This window comes from Cibotium barometz, chromosome 43 (genome assembly GCF_041138505.1).
Source record: "Cibotium barometz isolate CiBa-2024 chromosome 43, ASM4113850v1, whole genome shotgun sequence".
Taxonomy (NCBI): Eukaryota; Viridiplantae; Streptophyta; class Polypodiopsida; order Cyatheales; family Cibotiaceae; genus Cibotium; species Cibotium barometz.
The window spans coordinates 48,246,621-48,266,218 of record NC_141088.1 but is presented as its reverse complement, the minus strand read 5'-3'; the positions used below and the strand labels follow the sequence as shown (position 1 = coordinate 48,266,218).

At 45.3% G+C, this 19,598-nt stretch overlaps 1 protein-coding gene across 1 annotated transcript in view; it reads right to left on the bottom strand.

Annotated features, from left to right (window-relative positions):
- The window catches only part of LOC147613998 (uncharacterized), a 113,952-nt gene that overhangs the window by 50,419 nt on the left and 43,935 nt on the right, over positions 1-19,598 (bottom strand). Inside the window, exons 7-17 of the mRNA XM_086781989.1 lie at positions 17,801-19,494; positions 17,371-17,468; positions 17,058-17,243; positions 14,526-14,706; positions 14,265-14,426; positions 14,127-14,170; positions 13,966-14,022; positions 13,777-13,873; positions 13,516-13,688; positions 13,201-13,414; positions 12,981-13,106 (exon numbers count right to left, since the gene is read on the bottom strand). Coding sequence (XP_086638115.1) covers positions 12,981-13,106; positions 13,201-13,414; positions 13,516-13,688; positions 13,777-13,873; positions 13,966-14,022; positions 14,127-14,170; positions 14,265-14,426; positions 14,526-14,706; positions 17,058-17,243; positions 17,371-17,468; positions 17,801-19,494 — 3,032 coding nt within the window. The remainder of the gene's footprint in view (positions 1-12,980; positions 13,107-13,200; positions 13,415-13,515; positions 13,689-13,776; positions 13,874-13,965; positions 14,023-14,126; positions 14,171-14,264; positions 14,427-14,525; positions 14,707-17,057; positions 17,244-17,370; positions 17,469-17,800; positions 19,495-19,598) is intronic.

Sequence of the window (19,598 nt, the reverse complement as noted above, 5' to 3'; positions counted from 1 at the left end):
GGGCCCTCCTGGCCCCTTGGGGGTGGTTCTACACCTCCCCCATGCCCACACTACAAGTGCAAGTGCAAAATCCTCGCACTGGGGTAGCCCTATGGGCTGGCCCCATCTCTACATGCAAACCTACATGCCTACAGAGGCCTAGCATCCAGTTGCAAACCAGATACATAGAACATCTGACATCATTCCAGAGGGAGACTCACAACGCGGACTGGCACTGCTTCATGTGCAGGACAGTGCACACCTGACCTCGGACAACTGAGATGGATCCCTGGCTGACTCGTCCCGGACTGGGCTCACATGGGACCAGTTCACCATCCCAGGTCCTGCACCTTCTGTACAGAAATGTCTACGTGGCATCCAAGTGCGGGACTATACTATGCGGAAGCTTCGGAGAAGGATCAGTACTTTAAAACTCAGAAATTAGCACTCTTTTCGCGACGGAATTAACGCACAAACTGAAAGACGATGTGCAGAAAAATAGAGAGAGAAGGGGGAGATGGAGAGGACACAGTATTGGGTCCCAACTACCCTCTGTAGGGCCCCCACCACGGATGGTGTATTTACTTTATTAGAATGATGTAAATCTGAAAACAAATACAAAGTACTTGACCTTTTCTTGGCTGGAAAACCTGCCCTTGACCTTCAATCCTTCACCCCTTTGCTTTAGCAATGTTCTTGGCTGTCCTGCCCCTTGTTTGCTTGGAGCACTTGGTGAATTATGAGATGACTACAATGAATTCTTGGCTGGGCTTTTATACCCCCTTCAGCATCCAGTCGGCCAGCTAATAACATCCCCACGACTAGGTATTTTCAATAAAGTGTTTTCACACTCTATACCATGCTGTCCAGCCTGCGCATGCTTCTGGGGCAGCATTCTGGCTGCTGGGCACCATGCGCATGGGTGTGGGACTGCCCCCCACACCTGGCCGACTAGCTCGGTAGGGTATTAGACCCTGTCGGCTGCCTGTCCAGCAGCAGTACAGCTGGCCGACAGCCCCTCCAGCCCATGCCTTGGCTGGTGGGCACAGCTTGGGCCCTCCTGGCCCCTTGGGGGTGGTTCTACACCTCCCCCATGCCCACACTACAAGTGCAAGTGCAAAATCCTCGCACTGGGGTAGCCCTATGGGCTGGCCCCATCTCTACATGCAAACCTACATGCCTACAGAGGCCTGGCATCCAGTTGCAAACCAGATACACAGAACATCTGACATCATTCCAGAGGGAGACTCACAGCGCGGACTGGCACTGCTTCATGTGCAGGACAGTGCACACCTGACCTCGGACAACTGAGATGGATCCCTGGCTGACTCGTCCCGGACTGGGCTCACATGGGACCAGTTCACCATCCCAGGTCCTGCACCTTCTGTACAGAAATGTCTACGTGGAATCCAAGTGTGGGACTCTACTATGCGGAAGCTTCGGAGAAGGATCGGTACTTCAAAACACAGAAATTAGCACTCTTTTCGCGACGGAATTAACGCACAAACTGAAAGACAATGTGCAGAAAAATAGAGAGAGAAGGGGGAGATGGAGAGGACACAGTATTGGGTCCCAATTACCCTCTGTAGGGCCCCCACCACGGATGGTGTATTTACTTTATTAGAATGATGTAAATCTGAAAACAAATACAAAGTACTTGACCTTTTCTTGGCTGGAAAACCTGCCCTTGACCTTCAGTCCTTCACCCCTTTGCTTTAGCAATGTTCTTGGCTGTCCTGGCCCTTGTTTGCTTGGAGCACTTGGTGAATTATGAGATGACTACAATGAATTCTTGGCTGGGCTTTTATACCCCCTTCAGCATCCAGTCGGCCAGCTAATAACATCCCCACGACTAGGTATTTTCAATAAAGTGTTTTCACACTCTATACCATGCTGTCCAGCCTGCGCATGCTTCTGGGGCAGCACTCTGGCTGCTAGGCACCATGCGCATGGGTGTGGGACTGCCCCCCACACCTGGCCGACTAGCTGGGTAGGGTATTAGACCCTGTCGGCTGCTTGTCCAGCAGCAGTACAGCTGGCCGACAGCCCCTCCAGCCCATGCCTTGGCTGGTGGGCACAGCTTGGGCCCTCCTGGCCCCTTGGGGGTGGTTCTACACCTCCCCCATGCCCACACTACAAGTGCAAGTGCAAAATCCTCGCACTGGGGTAGCCCTATGGGCTGGCCCCATCTCTACATGCAAACCTACATGCCTACAGAGGCCTGGCATCCAGTTGCAAACCAGATACACAGAACATCTGACATCATTCCAGAGGGAGACTCACAGCGCGGACTGGCACTGCTTCATGTGCAGGACAGTGCACACCTGACCTCGGACAACTGAGATGGATCCCTGGCTGACTCGTCCCGGACTCGGCTCACATGGGACCAGTTCACCATCCCAGGTCCTGCACCTTCTGTACAGAAATGTCTACGTGGCATCCAAGTGCGGGATGCACGTGACACCACAATTCTGAAAACCCCCACATTTCTGAAATGGAGTCCACCCACAACGATTTCCCCTTCTTGTTGATGCCTATTGTTGTAAATGAATGTAGGGAGTGACTTCAGGCACTACAAACCTCATTGTATACTGACCAAGATGCATACAGAAGATGGTGTGGCGGGCTGATTTGCCTTGCATTTTTCTTCTATAGGCTTAGATGATGTGTGTTTTTGCATAAGCACTGTTGTGGGCTACTTCTTGACCTCCCAAGCAAATGCTTTTTGTAGAGAAGAGCCGGTTCTGACCTCACAGATGACGACGTTGTGGCGGCTCCTCACATAAGCAGTTGCGGCGGCGACACCAAATGCACGAGTTCAAATGCACAAGTTAGCAGACAGTTCCGGTGCTAGTACAACAACAACGCACGACGGCAGCAGAGAACGGCAATGATGGTGCATCATGGAGAGGTACATGGGGTGGCAAAGAGCACACAGAAGCTCAGGCAGAGCATAGGGGGAAGCTCTGAAGAGAAACGCACACCTCTGATGTGGCGGCTGCTCTGATGAAAAACGCAATGCTCAAAAAAATGCAGCAGTGATGATGGCAGCAACAGAAAAACGCATCATTGAAGGTGGCAGCAAAAAAAGTATCATTGCAGGTGTATGAAACATAGCTAAGGTCGCTCTGATACCATGTAAGCATTCATGGTGCTACAAGTGGAGCATGTGCAAAGAGAGAGATGGGAGGTTCAAAACATGACGAGTTGGTGAGAGAGATAGAAAGCTATATTAACGGGTTCAAAAGACCCAAAGGGTCTATGAGACCAAAATGATGTATAAATAGTGTCCATGAAATCTCATCATGGATGAAATAAGAAAAAGAAACAGTAAACTAAAACTGAAAACTGAAAGCTAAGATCTCGGCCTCTGACATTATACAAGATGAAACATCTAGATCTCCCTCTCTTTCTCTCAGCTCTCCAATATCCCATCACTTATTGTACCCTATACCTGGCATAGTAGGATCTAATATTTTCATGTTGTTTGCTATCACATCTCTCTCTCAGGGTACATGTTCATGCCATTCACAGCCTCAGCATCAGCGATGTATGATATCTTATATCCCCCTTATGGTCATGGATGGAGTTAGACATAGATCTGCATAGCATGCTTGTACTACCCCTTCAGCATATAGAGATGCATCTTGCCTTAGCACTCCATCCACATCCCCACCACCCCTTATATTGTTTGTATATGGGCTCCACCGATCCATGATGATTCACAGTTGTATCCAGACACATGCACACTTTTTCTATTGTTTCTTTTCTTCCGATGACCGGAAGAACACAGTTGTATTATTTTTTGTCTCATAGGCCAACTTTGGCCTCTCGTAGACGTTAATATCTCTCTCTCTCTCTCTCTCTCTCTCTCTCTCTCTCTCTTCCGGGCCATCATCTCCCATCATCGCAGGACCTTCTCGCGCCAGCTCAGTTTTACCACCTTGAGCACCATGTCACAGCAGCCCATGAGGGATGTATTAGGGTGATATGAGAGCTCTCTGCTCATGTACCTAGATCAGATTTAAAGTTCTAGATTTTTGTTATCTTTCTTTATTACTATTTTGTACCCAGGATGATGTACCTCATGGATATGATGTAACCTTTTGGTCTCATAGGTCATTTTGGCCTTTTGAAGACGTTAATACAACTTTCTTTCTTTCTTTCTCTCTCTATCTCTTTCTCTAAGCTCTCGCATATCCCATCACTTATTGTACCCTATACCTAGCATAGTAGGAAAGATGTAGCAAACAAGAGAGAGATTGCATGATGCTCATTGTAATAGAACCAACCAAGTACATGCTTTTATAGGCATCAAGCCTTATCTTTTGACCAAAACCAAATAAGGATTGTTCACACCCAAAGAGGGTGTTCACACCAACTAACTCCAAAATACCCAACAATACCTCCCCAGGATCCTGGGCCCACCTCTGCACCAAGTGGTGAGCGGACCCCATTCCCTCACCTTAACAAACCCACAACACCCACCCCCACCAAAGCTGGAACAACCTCACCCCAGTCCGGTGCCGAATCATATCCCCCCCCCCCTCCCCCCAGGATGTGCCTAACACCACTAGACCACTGTTGGGTTACAGGCCTAAATGACCCCCTCTATGTACTTTTGTATATCTTTGTACATGGCCTTTTTTGAAGGCTTAGGATTTCTTTTTAAAAAAGGTCCTTGGCCAAGTTCACATTGAACTTGGGCCAAAGACTTTTAAAAAGGTCTCAAGACCTTACTTTTAATAAAAAGGGAACACAAGGGCAAAATGCCCTAACGTTTTTCCCCCAAATCGTACGATCTCTCTCTCTCTCTTTTCGAAGCTCTACGCCTCTCTCTCTGTGTGCTCACGCCTCTTTGCTGCAGCCCCCAGACCACACTATTGGACCTTGTGCATCACCTGCCACCTTCCTTGCTCCCTTTCAACTGGTATCAGAGCCTCTAGGGTTTCCCAAATTTCTGAGCAGGTGGCTGGACAGCAAGTAAAAAGGTTTTTCTATCGCGACAAAATTGCTTTCCATCGCGAAGCCCCTTGTTTCCCGGGTCCCTACGGGTGCCGGCATTGACAAAACAGCCCAAAACAGGCTGTTTTTAGGTCAAAAACTGGTCAAAAACAGGTTATTACAGCGAAGTGCAGGTTTTATCTTGATGTATTAAGTTGTGGGAACACTTGTACATGGTCCCTACTACCCTACATCAGCCAAATTTGCTGAAAAACAGGTCAAAAACAGGGTTTTTTACAGCAAATTACAGATTTGCGCAGGTTTATGCAAATGTACATGTGATGTATTTCGATTGGGGAATGTATTAATTGATGTAATTTGCGAGCATTAAGCAAGTTTTGGATGCGAAATGCCTATTTCGAGTCAATTTGTTGCACATTTATGCTAAAAATTGGGGCTTTTACCTACATATGCTCCCAAAGGCTGTGCTTTTGCATTATGTACGCTTTGTGAGGTAGAAAACAACAATTTTTTGTTGTTTTTGGGCAAAAATCAGCTTGCTGAATTTTCTGCGCAGAAAATTCAGAATTGATTATTCTTGCCTAAACTTGCATATTTTGGCTCGATTTGCTCCTGTGACCCTTTGGAGTTGCTGTGCACATTGCGGTGAGGCTACAGTTTGGTTTTGGTGCAGTTTGCCCAAAAATTTCAGCACTTAAGCCCTCTCGTTTGTGCAACTATGGCATCGACTTCCTCTGACGTCAAGAATCTCTTTGAGATCAAGCGGTTTGAGGGAACAGGTTTTGATCTTTGGAAGGATAGGATTCAAGGAATCCTCTTCCTTAAAGATTGTGACAGGGCACTTGAAGCAGAGAAGCCAGAAGATATGTCAGATGCAGCATGGCTTACATTGAACAAGAAAGCCATTACCTACATTAAAATGGCCGTCTCTGACGAGATCTTGGTAGACCTCAAGGGTCTTGTCAATGCGTTTGAGTTGTGGGAGAAATTGAAGGCAACGTATGAGAATACGACCCCAGTTAATCAGGTGCATTTGATGCGGAAACTTGTTGGCATGCAGTTAGATGAGTCCAAGAGCGCTGCAGAGCACTTGTCGTTGTTTACAGGTACTTTATCTCAGTTACAGGACTCAGGTTTGCCCCCTTTTGAAGATAAGCTCAAGGCTATCTTCTTGCTGATGACTCTACCTGATTCTTGGGAGACTTTGGTGGTCTCATTGTCAAACAATCCCAATTTGACCTTTGATGGTGTTAGGGGTTCTATATTGAACGAAGAAATCAGCAGGAAAGCAAGTGGAGAGGGTGGCAGTTCAGCCAACATGGTTAGAGGCAGGACAGAAAAGAAGACTGATTATGCACAAAGGAGTAAGAGTAAGAGTAGAGAAAGGGGAAATGCCAGCAAAGGCAAGAGTGATGTGACATGCTATCAATGTGGCAGGAAAGGTCACAAGAAACCTGACTGCAGGTACTATAAGGCAGAGTTGGAAAGGAAGAAGAGTGGTGGAGACAAAAAGAAAGAGAAGAAGGAGATCAAGACAGATGCACAGGACAGCCCAAAGAACAAGGAGAAGGCCAATGTGGCCTCTAGTGTTGTTATTGAGGAGCTGTCAGATGTAGAAGACATCTTATGTGCCACTTTGTCAGCCGATGAGGCTCATGAGCTTGATGCCTCTCTCAATGTTCATACACAGGATATGCAGATCACCAAGTGTGATCTAATTGATGCTTTATTGACTGTTAATGATGCATTATCCCAGACTTGGATAGTCGATTCCGGTGCTTCATTTCATGTGACTCCTATCAAGGAGTGTTTTTCTACTTTTGTTGCAGGCAGCCATGGCCATGTATACCTGGGAAACAATCATGCATGTTCCATTGAGGGTATTGGCACTGTGCATCTTTCCACAGATGGCACAAATGAGCTTGTCTTACATGATGTTAGATATGTGCCAGGAATCAAGAAGAGTCTGCTTTCTGTTGGACAGATGGATATGCATGGTTACAGCATTTTGTTTGAGAGAGGATCATGGAAAATGACTAAAGGCTCAAGGCTGATTGTGAAAGGTACAAAGAAAGGAACACTTTACTGCTTGCATGGAAAGGCCTTGTCGGGCAAATTTATTGCTTTGGCTGAAATTAACTCACATATGGAGTTGTGGCATAAGAGGCTTGGCCATATGAGCCACAAAGGCCTTACTAAGCTTTGTAATTTGAATAAGCTTGATGCTAAAGGCACAAAGCTTGACTTTTGTAATGAATGTCAATATGGCAAGCAAGTGAAGAGTTCTTATTACTCCGGTGTCTCTCGCAAATCTAATGTGCTTGATCTTGTACATTCTGATGTTTGTAGCATGCCTGCCAAATCTATGGGGGGTGCACACTACTTTGTTTCCTTTGTTGATGATCATTCTAGAAAAATTTGGGTTCATTTGCTCAGATCTAAGGATGAAGCCTTTGCTGCGTTTAAGAAGTTTCATGCATTTGTGACCACCCAAACAGGTAGAAAGCTGAAATGCTTGCGTACGGATAATGGGGGCGAGTTCACAAGTGGTGAATTTAATAAATTTTGTGAAAATTTGGGCATTAAGAGGGAGCTTACTGTTCCATACAGCCCCTCTTCTAATGGTGTGGCTGAAAGATATAATAGGACTCTATGTGAGAGGGTGAGATGCATGCTGTCCACAGCTAATCTCCCTCATGGATTTTGGGGAGAAGCTCTAAAAACTGCAGTGCATATATGTAATCGATCCCCTCACATGTCTTTGAAAGGTGACATCCCTGAGGAGGTTTGGTCTGGCAAACCTGCTTCATATGATCACTTACGCGTCTTTGGTTGCGAAGCGTTTGTGCATATAAGACCTGAGTTGAGGAGTAAGTTGGATGCAAAGTCCATTAAAGGCCTCTTCATGGGATATGGTGAAGAAGGTGAAATGGGCTACAGGATTTGGTTACCTCAACTCAAAAAGGTTGTGCGCAGCCGGGATGTTGTTTTTAATGAGGCAAAGCTGCTTAAAAACAATTGTGCCTCTAAGGATGACCATAAAAAGGTCAAATTTCAGCATGTACAGCCACCTATTAGGCCTGATTTTGACCCTCAGGATGCACCACATATGACTGAAAATGTTGATGAACCAGTGGTGTTTGAGCCAGATGATGTTGGACAGCAAAATGAGGCTCCTGAAGGGCATGTGCAGCCACATAACAATGCTGAAAATGGGGCTGAAAATGATGTACAACAGCCCTTTGCTGATGATATTGTTGTGCCACATGATGTAGACCCATTACCAGATAATGTGGATCATTGGGTGAGACGATCTACTCGTCCTAGGCGGAATGTGAGTAGATATGATCCCTCTTTGCATTATATTATGCTGACAGATGAGGGGGAGCCTCTTACTTATAAAGAGGCAAAGACATGTGAGCACAGTAAGAAGTGGGAGCTTGCTATGCAGGAAGAGATCAAAGCTTTGCATTCGAATGATACTTGGGACTTGGTGGAATTGCCCAAGGGAAGGAAAGCCATTCCTAACAAATGGGTGTATAAAATCAAGACAGTTGATGCAAAACCCAAGTATAAAGCAAGGCTGGTTGCAAAGGGGTATGCCCAAACGAAGGGCATAGACTTTCAGGAAGTGTTCTCTCCTGTAGTGAAGATGACCACTTTGCGTGTATTGTTTGCCATAGCGGCTGCCCTTGATTTGGAATTAGACCAAATGGATGTGCATACAGCTTTCTTGCATGGCGATGTTGATGAGGAACTTTACATGAAGCAGCCCGAGGGCTTTGTTATTCCTGGAAAGGAACATTTGGTATGTAGGCTTAAAAGAAGCTTGTATGGGCTGAAACAAGCCTCTAGACAATGGTACAAAAAGTTTGATGCTTTCATGCTCAAACATGGGTACAAAAGGAGCCATGCAGATCACTGTTTGTACACAAAATTTGATGAGGATAGCAGCCCTATCATTCTTGTGCTCTATGTAGATGATATGTTGATTGCTGGGAAGAAAAGAAGCACTGTTGATGCTCTTAAACAGCAGCTGAAATCTGCGTTTTCCATGAAAGACCTTGGGGCAGCTGAACATGTTCTTGGAGTAAGGATTAGAAGGCAAAGGGACCAGCGCATATTGTATTTGTCTCAAGAAAAATACATTGAAAAGGTGCTGGACAGGTTTAACATGGCTAATGCAAAGCCTCTTGGTGTGCCATTACAGCCATATGTTAAGTTCTCCAAGGATGATTGCCCCAAATCTGATCAGGCAACCAATGATATGCAAGGTGTTCCTTATGCATCAGCTTGTGGTTCACTTATGTATGCTATGGTTGCTACTAGGCCTGACATAGCCCATGCAGTGCGAGTTGTGAGCCGATTTATGGCTAATCCAGGCAAATTGCATTGGGATGCAGTAACGTCCATTATGAGGTATTTAAAAGGGACTAAAAACAAATGCCTTTGTTATGGTAAGGGTCCTTTGGAATTGAAGGGATTTTGTGACTCTGACATGGCTGGTGATGTGGATACACGCAAATCCACAAGTGGTTATGTATATACTCTTGCAGGAGGTGCTGTCTCATGGTGCTCTGAACTACAAAAGATAGTTGCACTGTCTACTACAGAGGCTGAATATATTTCAGCCACTGAGGCTTCCAAAGAAGCCATATGGTTGGCACGATTATGCAGTGAGTTTGGTTTGCCTCACAAGGCACCTATGCTTGGTTGTGATAGCCAGAGTGCCATATGTCTGGCAAAGATTGCCATGTTCCATGCGCGCACAAAGCATATTGACGTGCGGTATCACTTCATTAGGGAAGTGCTTGAGGATGGCCTTATCACAGTTGTTAAGGTACATACGTCACAAAACCCTGTAGATGCTCTCACTAAGTGCTTACCCAAAGCACAACATCAGCTATGCATACAGATGGTGGGAGTGACTTAGCTTAAAGGCGCCATTTATGCCTTTAAGTGGGAGGTTGTTGGGTTACAGGCCTAAATGACCCCCTCTATGTACTTTTGTATATCTTTGTACATGGCCTTTTTTGAAGGCTTAGGATTTCTTTTTAAAAAAGGTCCTTGGCCAAGTTCACATTGAACTTGGGCCAAAGACTTTTAGAAAGGTCTCAAGACCTTACTTTTAATAAAAAGGGAACACAAGGGCAAAATGCCCTAACGTTTTTCCCCCAAATCGTACGATCTCTCTCTCTCTCTTTTCGAAGCTCTACGCCTCTCTCTCTGTGTGCTCACGCCTCTTTGCTACAGCCCCCATGACAGCTGGGTGGTGAGTGTGTCTAGAGGTGACAGGGGATCCATCGGGAATAGCCCGTCATATACATGATGCTCATATATGTCTGCCAAGTCATGGGTGAAGTAGAAAGTTGTATGCGATGCCTGTGTGGGCTGTGTGGGTGCTGGTGTGGAGCTCGCCAGTGAGACAGTAAGAGGTACATGTGATCTGCACCAATAGGATAGGGGGGGATGGTGAAAGATGTCACTGCCTGTGGTCTCCATGGACCCCATGATGTAGTCCCCTTGATCGTGGAAAGCATGTCAGTGCTCTTGAATCCTGCCACTGTCTCATCCCGTTATAAATAACGAGATGGTGTCGCGCTCCCAGCTCAAGTAAGTGATGACCATATCTGGTGTTATCCATGTCGCACTGTCGGCTCTGTGTCTGTGCATTGAAGTCCCCCATAAGGAGGACTTCCCCCAGGTTGGAGTAGTGTATGATCTCATCTGAAAGGGCTGCATATGGTGACTCTCCCAATGGCCCTGTGTCCTCCCTCCTCGCCTCTACTCTCATCCTCTGCTGTCATGGCATATCTCGATCCTCTAGGAGAGAAGTAGCATAGAGCAATGTATAACACCCTGTCTGCTGAGAGTTGCAGTCTAATCCACATGTATCTAGCCTCATGGTCACGTGTTACCACCTATAGGCGCTCCTATAGCTCTCGCTTGAAGAGTACCGCTATACCTCCAGATCCTCTCGATGTGCTCTGTCGTGTGGTCCCCTTGTATGTAAACTCCCACTGATAGCCCTCTACTTTGGGTAGCCCCCTCTCTGGGCTCTAGTGCGTCTCTGTAAGTAGTATGATGTCCCGTCCCTCCATGACCTCCTCCATCCTCCCAGGATGTGTCCAAAGTGCTCCATTGCAGTTCCAAACTGCTGTGTGTATCTGTGAACACTATTGGACCTTGTGCATCACCTGCCACCTTCCTTGCTCCCTTTCAGACCACACCCCCTCCTCCCAAGGTGGATTGGGCTACACCTCTTCATCTTCTTCCACCTTAGCTTCACAGCAGAGCATGGAGTCTATAGAAACCTTTCCCTACCAGTGCAGGCCAAGCAACATGCTCAAGAGGAATGAAAACATCTTTCCACCCGCATCTGAGTGTACTTGGAGAGGCTTCGCCCTCGCATCGACTGCCACTACCCGCATGACAGTCTGGAAAAAGGCGTTGTAGGAAACTCTGCTCGAATGATACAGAGAGGGAAAGATGGTTTGTTGTGTATCAATCTAGATAGCATCGATGCTATATGCACTGCCAATTTGCCATTAATAAGCATGGTGCCCAGAATGGGGATGCATACATCATCATCGGAGACACTAGTGTGTCAAAAAGCCAGCCCTTCGTCCTGGGCTCCTGGAAGTGTCTAGAGGCACTCTCTCTCTAGGAGGGCAAGTGCAGCGTATCCCCTAGTCAATCTATCATGTGATGCTCGTCTTCGCCCTGGGCTACTGGAAGTGTGTCTGGTGGCACTGTCTCTCTAGGAGGGAAAGTGCAGTGTATCCCCTAGTCAATCTGTCATGGAGAAGCGGCTGCTCGAGCTCGTAAAAGTGACTCCCAAGTAGACATGAGTTTGCTACCTCCACCCGGCTGCCCATGTAGGTGATCTCTATATGTTTCCTCACACTAGGGGAAGCATAGAAGACCATGACCCTGGTCTTCCCAAGGTTAACTGACAAGCCCCTCTACAAACAGAAGTCCTGTAGGGCATCCGTGTGCTTCTGTAGTCCCTCTTGTGAGTCTGCAATAAGCGCTATATCATCAGAATTCAGCATATAAGAGAATAGACAAAAGTAAGCCTGCTAGGGATGCCCCTCCACCTCCTGCTCTGTCAATAAAGTCTGAGATCATGTCAATGTATGGCCCGAAGTGGGTGGGGAATAGCAGGCAGCCCTGTTTCACCCCAATAGTACTAGATATCTCCTCTGAGAGTCGTCCAGGGCATCACACCCTCCCAATCACCGACTCATATAAAGAAATAATGCCTCAAATCATGTCTGATGGAACCCCAAGGATCTGTAGGCATCGTAGTAGGCGATCACATGGCACAGTATCAAAGGCTTTGAGGAAATCCACAAAGCAATAGGAGAGGCGTCAGCCATCAGCCTTGACCTGCTCAATGAGGCTCATGAGTGTGAAGATGTGACCCACGGTGGAGAAGGTCCGCTTGAACCCTGTCTGGCCTCGTGCTCTATGCCGCCCTCTCTCTGCCAATGAGCTGAGCTCTGTCTCCAGCACAGATCCGTATAGCTTGGCCAAGGCATGGTCAATCATGACGGTCCTGTAGTTATTGGATCCATAGTGTCCCCAGCTTTGCGTATGGGTGAGATGATGATGACCAAGTATGGGGAAAGCCTTCCATCGGTGCCCTGTTAAACATGTATGCCAAGAGGGGTACAAGGGTGTCGGCTGCATGTGATAGGTGCTCTGATCTAATCCCCTCATGATCCTAGGAGCTCCCTCACCCCCCCCCACCAACTAGCCTTAGGCTCAAGATCCTCCTGTAGTTATTGTTTTTCACGGCCCATAGGTGCCCGCCCGTAGGTGATGCCGCCAAGGAAACACCTTGTGGGGTTTTCAACGTGCTAGCCAGGACCTTCTGATAGGGGAGAAACCAACTGTTCACAAGGAGGGCAGGCTTATCAGTCTAGTGCTACTTGAAACTAACTGTTTACAGGCTAAGGCAAGCTAGCTGGATAGAAAAGAACACATGTATATACCAAAGTACTCACAAATAGAGTGAGACCCGAGTGTACCTGATCGGCAGAAGCATCTGTCACATTCTCAAAAGGTTTATTGAACCACTGTGCAAAGTCTTCTGATGAGTTGAAGATGCTTGGAAGTAAGAAATTCAACAGCGCCCACAATTCCTCCAACTTGTTCTGCAAAGGTCCATACAGAAAATAGAAACAAAATAAAAAAATATGGATGGCAGTTAGGTTACTAAAATAAGGAACATATAGACATCTTTTGCACCTGGAGAGGAGTCCCTGTTAGCAGAAGCCTGTGACTACTCTGATAGTTTCTCAGCTCAGCATTAAGCTTGCAAGATGCATTCTTTATTCGATGGCCTTCATCAATTATGATATAGTGCCATGAGATTTTGCAAAGTTTGGACCTATCATGCTTGTTCATAAGATACTCGTAAGTGGTCAGCAAGACATTGAACTGCTGCTGAGCAATTCTTTCCCTGGTAAGAACCAACAAGATCAAAGCACCATCAATTCAAAGTTGGCTTTTAACCCTCTGATTGAAAGGCTACCATACAGCATACATGAGTCCACATTCTACCTGAACAACCTACGCCTTTCTTCAGGAGGCCCAGTGTAAGCCACTTTTCCAATGCTTGGAGCCCATGTGTTGAGTTCAGATACCCAATTTGGTAGGACAGATGAAGGCACAACCACCAAAAAGGGCCCACGATCATTTTTATTCTCTATCAAATAGCTAAGGAGAGCTATGACCTGCAAGGAAACTCAGTTATCACAATGTTCTGAATGCCCCGGAAAGCCAAAAAGTCTACCTAGCAGTCAACCTCACAATAAAATTTACCTGCACCGTTTTCCCAAGACCCATTTCATCTGCAAGAATGCCATTCAAACTGTTGTTGTACAATGACACCATCCATCTCAGACCATTCAATTGGTACCTGACCAACCACACAAAGTTACAAAATCTTCAAGTTCTTCAAAAAACAGAATGGCAGATGAATGAGACATGAAACATGAACTTGACACTTACTCACGCAACTTGCCACCAACAAGTGTATGAGGTTGCTCTTGGATAACCTCTTTGACACTGCAAATACCCACAACCAGAGAAAAGGTTTTAGAAAGGCATTACAGAATACATTGTGTATGTAAAACATAGATGCTCCCTCCACACATGAGCAGCCAGCCTACCTGTGTGCCATTAAGTAATACTTCTCATTGCTTTCAAGATAATGCTGTGCACAACAAAAGAAGCATTTATGAGACAAGAATAAATATTAGAGATTGAATAAAGCGAGCTGCTTTTTGCACCACCTGAACTGCACATACCTGTGCTTGATCATTGGATGTGTTGCATTCCACGGTTTCTGCATCCAATGGCTCACCATCCAGTCTTGCTTGCATCTTTTGCTGCCGAAGTTTCACACCAAGCGATTGCAGATATCCTTCTGTCTCCTTTAGGAGCTGCTTGACCCTGTCTGACTTTGCGTTCTAATTGGCACAACCAATGATCATAAGAAAGAGATGTTACTGGCATGACATCACAATATTAGTCCACTAGACCTTTAGGCATCAATTATTACAATATACCTTAACCATCCGTAGGTATCCTTCAACATCATTATTCTTTAGAAGAATGATCTTTTCTCGCTGGATTCTGTCCAGCTTCTCCCTATGAGTTCGATCCTTTTTCTTATGAAACTCTTTGATGTAACGATTGAAGCTCCTCCAACGTTCACGCTTCAACTTATACCAATCATCTACTCTCTCTCTGAAAATTTATATAAAAAAACTCTTTGAGACTAAAGAAGAATTTCCTATGAGACCAATGATGATACAATATGTGTAAGTACTATGGTGGGAGATGCATAAGGTATCCCCTATAACCTAAACAAAGCATGACAAAAATGTAAAATAGATGGAAACTGTAAGGCCTTTGTTGGAAGTTTCTACGCACAAAATCAGCACACTAAGCCAGAGGCGCTACGGTTTTTGAAATGTTTTGTACGTTTCAAAACATTTTAAATGTGTTTCATTGCAACTGAGTAAATAACTTGACCTCCAAATGACACCATAAATGGTTGTCACATGCATGCCCTAATGGAATTGCACATGCACATGATCCTCAGCTGCAGCCACCTAAAGTGCAGAGTCCAAGGGCAAGTATGGCCAAGTTTTGCAGTATTTTGGCCACCTGGACAAAAAGTAATCAGGCGGCCATGGGCAGGCAAGGTGTGGACAGCAAACACTTCATTTGGTCTTGGATCAGACCAACTGGCCGATTAGCCAACCCTACAGCTGACCAACAAAGAGTCAAGGAAAGCAGACAAATAAGTGTCGAAGAAAGCAGTGTGTTGGAGTTGTCACCGTAGGGAGCTTCTACATGGGCACATCTTTTGCCCATGCCCATGTACGACACTTGTAATATACACACAGACTCTGCATTTAGTAGACACATCTAGTAGACACAGACTCTGCATTTAGTAGACACATCTAACAAGAATAGGCATCACTAGCTCAAGCACATGCATTAAGCCTCATCCTCGACATCCTTCCAGTACATTTCTAGATGGGGGGACCATGGTGGGCACAAGCCTCGCCCATGGTACAACCCACCATTGCTTGGATCCTCCTCAAGTCCGCGGGAACCTTCTATGGCCACTTCTTCAACCACACCAATTATTAATCCACATTGCCTCTCTCCCCAATGCTTGATAACACCCAATCCCTCAAGCCAGAGAGACCGCCCAACTCCACTGCAGCTATGGGCAAAGATTGTTGCCACTCATCAACATCTCACGATCTTCACTCCCCTAGAAAAGGGATGTCGAGTAAATGTCGAGGAAAGTAGTAAAGAGAGTCAAGACAGAGTTGAGTTGGAGAAATCTTCAAGATTGGCGAACACACACAGGGCACACCTTCCGCCCATTGCCCATGCACGTCACCTCCATATTTCCCTAAGGGCATCAAAACTTTGTTTCACACCTTGCACCTCAAGGCATGCACAGACACATGCACCTACAACTAACCTCATTAATGACAACCCTCCCGATACATCTCTAGATGGGGGGAAAATTTACCAAAATAGTTGGCAAGCCCACCACATTACTTTGCAGATCAGGTGTCAAGGTAACTGACCACCTATCTATTGAAAAATCTAAGGCTTTCTAAATGCTTAACCTCTTGACTAACAATTTGCTTGACAATCTACAACATAATTGCTCAACGCAGTGGCACCCGGTTCGCGCACCACCCAGCCGGTTCGATTCAGTACGGGTGGTATGGTCGAATCCAAACGACCGTTTTTTTTGCCCGTTTTTTTTACTATTTTTTTGACCATTTTTCTCGCTGTTTCTAGGGCGTTTTTGGGAACTGTTTTAGGCTTTAGTCTTTGGCCCTTTGCTTGCCTTTGCTTGCATGATGCATCATCCTCACAAGGTGCTCCACTCCCCTCACAAGTGCTCATTGCTCAAGATCAATCCTCTCCCTTGAGCTCTCCTTCAAGGCTCAAGCCTCTCTCCCCTCTAGGCTCTCTCAAGCATCTCCCTCTTCCTTAAGCCTCCCCCTCAAGCCTCTCCCTCCTCTCCCTTTCCTTCCCCTGGGAGCCCTCTCTTCTCTTTGGTACGTAAATTTATCTGCTTTCATTTTCTATGCAACATTCTAAATTTCTAATGTTTTGGGTAAGTTGTAACTTCTCTAAGTTTTGCATCTATGTGTGTGTGTGTATAACAATATAATAATATATATTTATATTTTTCAGTATTTTTTAAATGAACCGTACCTCCACCGTATTTTTATTTTGAAAATTTAGCGGTGCGTGTTCTAAGACTGTATTTGAATGTACCGTACCGAATCGAACTTTTCATACCTGACAACTATGTTGCTCAAAAACAAAAACCTCTCAAACACAAGGAGACGCTTGTACAGACAAATCAATTATACCTAACCCAATCTAGTATGGCAAAGCCACTCCATGCTAGGACAGCTGAATCAGCATCAAGGAATGCTCGCCTTAGTTACATCAGACAGCAACAGTACTTAAGGTGGTATACTTGCTACTACGTGACAACTTAGAGCCTCATGATGTGCACATCCAAAAGGAAACACTGTAAAGTGCCTTACTTATGGGATTCAAGTTCTCGGAAAAACTCTTTCTGTCTCTCCCTTGTCCTTCTCAATCGCTCTTCTTTTTGCCTCAACTCCAATCTTTCCAACTGCTTCATCCGCCGCCCAGGACGAGTCTTTTTCATGGTTCTTAACAGATCAATATCAGCTGTAATTGGCTTGAAAAAATCATGTAGGAAGTCCCTGTCATAGTTAATTCATAGATAGCACGTTATCTCCAAATGCAGACTAGTTCTTCCTGCATAGAACCTAAACAGGCCTATCCCTGCCAATTCACTGAAATAACAGGGTTCAATGTGCAGTCTAGCACCTTCGTAGTCTTCTTTGAAGCTGAAGCAGCTCAAGTTTCTTCAACTCGATCACACTTTTGGTCCTTATTGAAATGTCTTCTGAGGAGCTAACAGCCTCCTAATAAATCAAAACAACAAGAAAAAATAAATGGCATGGACTAAATTGTATTAGCAGTAACAGAATGGTTCACCACCTTTCTCAAATGTCTTTTAAGGAGCTAACAGCCTCCTAATAAATCAAAACAACAAGAAAAAATAAATGGCATGGGCTAAATTGTATTAGCAGCAGTAACAGAATGGTTCACCACCTTTCTCAAATATGATCTCTCTCCCAACATAGATTTCCACACAACACCATGCCATTAATTGACTTGACAAATGAAAGAGTGAAGATTCCTATTGCACCCTTCATAACTTTTTATTGTAAATCTTGAAAGTGAAAATATTCACCTTTAATTGATGAAACCGAACTGCAATTCTTTCTTCTGTTTTTCTCTGCTTTTGTGCCCAGCTTTGCTCTTCCAACTGCTTCCTTTTCATTTGGTCAAGTGTCCACTTTTCAACAGTCGTATACTCTAACTTTGGGGGAAGTTGAACAGAACCTTCCGACAATAGATGCCTTTCTTCTCCTTCCTCCACACGTTCTCGTTCTCCTCCTTGCTCTTCATTCATCTCTTCTTCTGTTGCACTTGTAACATGCCCTTCCACCTCTGTTGATATCTCTGTTGTTATGACCAATTTTGAATCTGAAAAAGATGGTGCTATCCCATTCACTGCTGCTGCTGGTGGTGTTGATACACCCGTTCCTAGAGCTGATGTTGTTTGTGTTAACATGGCTGTGGCTTCTGCTGTTACAATAGATAATCCTCTCTCCCCTTCTTCACAGCCTTGTGTAGGTAATTTCTGCTTCCAACTTGCATCAGGAACTCCACTTTTTTCTTGCAAATTAACAAAGTGTAGGTTTTGAGCTTCTCGAACCCTTTCCTTTTCTTGAAACTCTGTTGAATCCCCCATGAAATGAGGAGTCCCACTTGCAAGTGACTGCACCTCATTCAGACCTCTTCCGCTTGCAAGGTTGAGAGCAGGACCCATTGATTGCATAGATGTAGAACTACTGCTACCTTGATTCGTTGCAAAATTAGTTTGAGCAGAAGCAGGAAATTCTGTATGCAAAGAGGTACTTTGACCCATACAGGAAGTCTTGATCGAGTTTGAAGCTTGCATAAGAGTTTCTATACTAACAAAATCACCATTGGGCAGAGCAACTACCTGGTTCCTTCCAAGGGAATGTATCAACGGCCCGTCCTTTAAAACGTCTGCCAAATATCTTACAGTCCCAGGTTGGAAACCGGCCAGATTGTCACTCATATTTGACCTGATGGGTTTAGGATCATGTCCCATTTCTGCAGTAGATCCAACACAAGATTGTTCTGCATACAAAGGACCCTTTATGGGAGAGTGCACATATTTTTCATGGCCCACCATCATCTGCAATATGTTAGTCTCTGACAGCGACACGTGAGCGTCTTCGGGTCTTTCTGGTGACTTTGACTCAGCAGCCATTCGCACCACACTATCTTTCTTTGTGCTACTGTTACCATTGGCAGATTCTTCCTGCATGCACCCAGAATCAGACTGAGGCTCATTATTCTTCCGGTTTCCAGACTTGTTCACACCAGCCTGTACAACAGCACCCTTCTTTGGTATTACACAAGTATTCATGTCTCCTGTTATCCTCTCTTTCTTTCTTGAAGCCAAGATTAGCTTTCTCTCGTCCTTTGAAAGCTTAGGATCAATGCGACGGTACTTCCTTTTCAACTGAGGGGGATTTTTACGAGCATCCGTATCTTGATTGTCATCTCCCTGAGAGTCAACTGGTGTGGATGCTTTCGGTGCTCTCATCAAAGCAGCTTGACTTTCCACCGAGCATTCAAAAGACTCTGGTCTTCTGGATCTATCAAGTTGTTCTTTTGTTTTCTTGTCATGAACCTCAATCCTGTTATTTTCCTCAAGTGTAGATGTTGACTCCCTTGTAGCATCATCAGCAGACATCTCCACTGCATCAGCTGTGCTCTTGTGTGTCCTGACATGATCAGATCTCACTAGTTCAAATTTGGAAGGGCCTGCACCACTGGGATGATCAACTGAAAAGCCCACAAATGGGATTACAACATAAGACATGCACATTATCAACCACCATACAATTTACTTTCAAAAAAGAGTTGAGACACACAAAGTATATCAACCA